This window comes from Chenopodium quinoa, unplaced genomic scaffold, assembly GCF_001683475.1.
Source record: "Chenopodium quinoa cultivar QQ74 unplaced genomic scaffold, ASM168347v1, whole genome shotgun sequence".
In the NCBI taxonomy this organism is placed as follows: domain Eukaryota; kingdom Viridiplantae; phylum Streptophyta; class Magnoliopsida; order Caryophyllales; family Amaranthaceae; genus Chenopodium; species Chenopodium quinoa.
The window spans coordinates 791,075-795,836 of NW_018743047.1; the positions used below are offsets into that span (position 1 = coordinate 791,075).

At 34.7% G+C, this 4,762-nt stretch overlaps 2 protein-coding genes across 2 annotated transcripts; one reads left to right on the forward strand and one right to left on the reverse strand.

Annotated features, from left to right (window-relative positions):
- The first annotated feature begins 416 nt into the window (after positions 1-416).
- LOC110730675 lies at positions 417-2,011 on the forward strand. Its single transcript, XM_021910496.1, has 3 exons — positions 417-798; positions 1,014-1,122; positions 1,794-2,011. Exons 1-3 carry the CDS (start codon positions 527-529, stop codon positions 1,848-1,850), a joined length of 438 nt encoding a protein of 145 aa, XP_021766188.1. The 5' UTR covers positions 417-526; the 3' UTR covers positions 1,851-2,011.
- A 114-nt stretch (positions 2,012-2,125) lies between these two features.
- Positions 2,126-3,107, reverse strand: LOC110730674 (protein CHLORORESPIRATORY REDUCTION 7, chloroplastic-like). Its single transcript, XM_021910494.1, has 3 exons — positions 2,902-3,107; positions 2,673-2,794; positions 2,126-2,561 (listed from the first exon to the last, which is right to left on the reverse strand). Exons 1-3 carry the CDS (start codon positions 2,972-2,974, stop codon positions 2,286-2,288), a joined length of 471 nt encoding a protein of 156 aa, XP_021766186.1. The 5' UTR covers positions 2,975-3,107; the 3' UTR covers positions 2,126-2,285.
- Positions 3,108-4,762: the final 1,655 nt, after the last annotated feature.

The window sequence follows — 4,762 nt, forward strand, 5'->3', positions numbered from 1 at the left end:
ATATATTCATTCAGTGGTACTCACTACGTGTAGAAATAGTATCACTACATACTCAGTGGTACTATCTAAGCTTTCAACGGTACATTTAAAAAATGGCCCCACTTACCCATCTCTCTTCTCCTTTCTTTCACCCCCATGTGCTTTTTAATATTTTAGTATTTATTATACATTTGCAAATGCATAACTAACCTCCCTCAGTACTTCCTCTATTAGTTCTAAATTCCTAACAATAAATTAACACTTGACTTGACTTGACTTAAGCTCGTTGAAACAAACGGGATTATTATGTTGGAGCAAGAAACGGTAACCAAGATAAGATTATTGGTAAGAGACAAAAAGTAGCGCACAAAAGGCAAGACAGAGAAAAAGAAAAACAGTTTTAAATCAAAAATAAGGACAACATTATAATTCGACCGTTGAAACATTTTCAACTCACTAATAAAAAGAAAAACTTTATTATTCTTTTATCATTTGCAACACCAAAATTAAACATCAGATTAAGGTAGTCTTCAAACCCCTCTCTAAAATGGCAAAATCATCAGAAGCAATGCCTCTTAAAGAACTAAACACAACTACACTCGGTTGCGAATCACCGCCTTCTCCGAAACTTCACCAAAAAATTGAGGATAGACAAAATTCTGCAAAGAAAAATGAAGACACCCAGAACTCAATGCAAAAAGCTGAAGATGTACAAAACTTAAGAAATTATACTGATGATAGTTGCAAGTGCAAAGTTTCAACGGGTTTAGGCACACCGGATCGCCTTAAACTCCCGAAACCATTCAAGTATCCTGAAAGGTATGTACCAATATGTGTTACAGAATTATAGAATGTACCCGTGTAAATGCACGTGATCCATCAACTTGAGTACTTACCGGTTTGCAGAATCGTAGTTAAGTAAAAGTTTGAAAACTAATATTCTTATTTATATAATTGCTAAATTCATCTTTTATGAGAGAAATGTTAGAAAAACTAGATTAATGAAGACTAATTTGAATTGTTTTCAATGTCAGGTATACGAGTCCTACAGACAATATATTATCTCCAATATCTAAAGGACTTCTTGCTCGAAAAAGCCGAAGAGGCGGCGCACTCTTGCCACCCTCCATTATTCAGTCTAAGGTATGTTGCATCAATTCTCAATTTTATTCTATAGTGGTAACTCTATTGTACTGGCGGATCTATTAAGTAACAACCCAGAAATTTGGGATAAAATTTTTTAAACTGCATGTTTTTACATTTTGCCAACATTTGCTACAGCGGTAAAAAAAGAAGTTGATAAAGTTTGGGATGTGCACCAAGGGGGTTCGAACCTCAGCTTCTATTTTTGCTTTGTAATTATTTTAAGTTTTTTTTTTCAATATAAAATCCCTAAAATAAAGTTTGGTTTTAATTTTAGTTTTAAATGTTTTAAATAACTATGCGTTTTTTTGGATAGAACCCCAAATTCTATTTTTTCGTTGTAATTGTTTTAAGTTTTTTACCCATCTTTCTAATACTTTATTCTATTGGATAGAACACATTGCATGGCATCAAAAAAATCAATTGGTTTATTATTTTACTAATCGTTTTTGGAGGTTTTTTTAATATAAAATCCCTAAAATAAAGTTCGGTTTTAATTTTAGTTTTAAATGTTTTAAACAACTATGGAGTTACTCCATATTGCGCTACCCCTGATTGAAAATCCTGGATCCGTCACTGTACGTGTTACATGTCAAATTTATATAATCACTTGCCCAATTTTTGAAATTTCGTACTTGAATGTATGATTTAATCAATTTTCTTGTTGGCAGATTCAAGAATTGCGATCTCCAGATGTAGAGCAGTGTCAATTGAACATGAAACAATAATTTATCGAGTAACAAAGGAGCACTCTGCTGTTCGAGTTTGGGGCCTGTCGACAACATTACTTGTATAAGCATTATTGTAATTTTATATTAAATCTATTCATAAGAATTTGTTGTTTAATATTGTAGTAACATTTTACCAATAAATTACATGGAATTACCAATGAGCAAAGAAAAATCTTAAGTGGTCTGGATCACATACAAAATGTACTAAATACTGTCATGAACATTGTAATGAAAGTTACAATCAAATGTGAAAAATTGTTAATCTTCTCTGTATCATTCAATTTTATCGAATCTTCTAGTGAAACGCGTCATGACAACTTTACTCAAGAGGAACTGCATACCATTAAATTATATCCAATGTGAAAAATTGCTAATCTTCTCTGTATCATTCCAATTTTATCGAATCTTCTAATGAAACGCGACATGACAACTTTACTCAAGACGGACTGCATACCATTGGATTGAACCAACATCTCCATCAACTTCAAGCTCACATACAGATTTCACTAGAAATGTGACTGCATCATCTAGTGTTTTGAATCGAGCAAGGTCGGGTGGTAACGTCTCGTTTGGCCAATTTTCTAGCCACCCTTTAAGCTTTTCTTTCAATTCTTCCTCAGAAATAAACTCCTCACTTCTCCCTGGTTCCAAGTACACATAAGTATCTGTGTCCATGTAATTCGCCCTGCGCCGTCTACCTGCATAACACTGTAAAACACCCAAGCATTTCTTGCAATAAGAAATTTTTAGCATGATAATTGGCCTAAAAAAAGATAATTAAGAAACAATTTTATTTTTTTTTTTTTTTTGAGAACTTGCCTTAACTGCATCACTCCTGCATGAAAGTGGTTTGCTATAAGCTGAAGTATTCAGCTGACCAAGACAAGGCTGCTGTGTTGAGATTTTCGGGACACGGTGGTAGAATCGTGGGCTTGATTCATCTGAAAGGAAACATCAAAGTGCTATTGATGTTAGAATAAGATTGATATGTAGAACTAAAAATTGTTAATGGTAGTTGTGTATATCACGAGTTTTGGTGAAATCTTACAAAAGAGAATAGGATGATTAGTAATGTAGATGTTTTGTAACTGAGTGTTCAATAATCTGGTTATTGGTGTCATTCTTTAGCCTTCAAATCTTGGGTATTGATATTAAGCTGAAGGATGTGTAGTGTTGAAGTATACTTGATGAATGGCTTTAGTTTGGATAAGAAGATTGAGTTGGTGCGTCTTTTAGTGTGTAGAACATTTGTGAGGTGCACCGTGCAATTGATATGCTTGATTAAATCTACCGTTTTTTCACCACATGCCCTTTAGTTTTTTATTTATTCACCATATACTCACAAAAATTGTCAAATTCATCATATATCCTTGAGTTGTTACAAAAATTCAGCATATACTCCTGATGACAACAAAATGAGTTGAATTTGATTAATTATGCATCAACACCACCTTATATCTCTCCTTTCATCCCTGAAACCACTCCATCAACACCACCTTATCCCTAATTAATTATGCATCGACACCACCTTATACATCTCGTTTGTCCAATCCCTGAAACCACTCCAAATCTCAATAATCATATCCGTATAATCGAAATTGAGAATGAGAAAAAGAAATTTGGCGTGGTTTTTGTTGTGTTAAAGGAAGGAAATATCAAGTTTAAAGGAGTTTTTTTTTTTCTTTTTTTTTTTTATTTCTTGCTTGCCCTGGCTGCCAGGGCAATTCCGTCCTGGAGGGCGAAAGAAGGTAGAAACTAATTTTCAAGAAAACGAAGATTTCTCTTGTGCCCGGTCGGGCGCGAGAAGCATTTTTGCTTGGCGATCTCGCCCGGTTGGGCGCTCGATCCGGGCACGTGGGATATCGATTTCTTGAGCGTCTTTTAGCCTTCTTCTTGGATTCCTTTCTTGCACTATTTTGATTCCTTATAACCCCCACAATTAAGAAGATGATTATGGTGATTAAATCTTCATCTTTATTCTAATTTATTCACCCCTCATTGATGCAAGAGATTCTTATATGGTCTTCTATGTGCTTCCATCCTTCTCTATAAATGGAAGACTTAATTTTCTAATTCCATACACTTGAAAATAATCAAACACAATAGCTTAAACACATCTCTTTTTGGGCATAAGATACTTGGCTCCAACCTTCCACCCAAAAGTGCCTTTGTGTGGAAGTCGTGTGTTAACCTTAGGGAACGTGTCGGCGAATACAATTGAGCACCGTGGTTGCGTCGGAATTTCGTTTTCAAGTCAGTGATTTCACGACACACCATTTTGTTCCTTTGTTTGTAAGATCAATTTTTCAGTCTTACTTGTCATCTTTTATACTATTGCTTTAGATTTCTTCAATTTGTACAACAATTTGAAAACGAAATTATGTCTATTACTAATTGTATTGTGAAATCTCTTCCCTTCCTCTCTAAGTTGGAAACCTCTTGATGGTAAAAACTATAAGAGGTGGTCACAAAAGTTACTAATATTTTTTGAACAAGTGGAAATAGATTATGCCTTGAATGAAGATGTCATTAAAATTTTGGAAAAGGCGGAGGAAGCGACCAAAGTTGCAACAGATCCTATTCCGGCAGCCATCATGGAAGCCTTGAAGAAAAAGGAAAAGAACAACAAGCTTGTTCGTGGTCATCTCCTCAACCATATGAATAATACTTTGTTTGATTTGTTTGTCAATTTCAGGTCAAGCAAGGCTATTAGGGACTCTTTGGAGAAAAAGTATGGAGCGAATGATGCCGGGAAAAAGAAGTATGTGGTGGGAAAATGGATCAACTTCAAGATGGATGATGAGAAGCCTATCATGTCTCAAGTCCATGAATATGAAAACATGGTGTAGACACCCAAATGTGTCTCCCCAAAACCAAACCAAATGATGAATACCTTTCATGTCATTTGA

Excerpts from the sequence above, each read along its gene's own strand:
- LOC110730675 (XM_021910496.1), top strand. The coding sequence starts at position 527 with ATGGCAAAATCATCAGAAGCAATGCCTCTTAAAGAACTAAACACAACT. Across the intron at positions 799-1,013 it reads CCATTCAAGTATCCTGAAAG|GTATACGAGTCCTACAGACA; the intron begins GTATGTACCAAT and ends TTTCAATGTCAG. Across the intron at positions 1,123-1,793 it reads CCTCCATTATTCAGTCTAAG|ATTCAAGAATTGCGATCTCC; the intron begins GTATGTTGCATC and ends TCTTGTTGGCAG.
- LOC110730674 (XM_021910494.1), bottom strand. The coding sequence starts at position 2,974 with ATGACACCAATAACCAGATTATTGAACACTCAGTTACAAAACATCTAC. Across the intron at positions 2,795-2,901 it reads TAATCATCCTATTCTCTTTT|ATGAATCAAGCCCACGATTC; the intron begins GTAAGATTTCAC and ends GTTTCCTTTCAG. Across the intron at positions 2,562-2,672 it reads GCAGGAGTGATGCAGTTAAG|TGTTATGCAGGTAGACGGCG; the intron begins GCAAGTTCTCAA and ends GGTGTTTTACAG.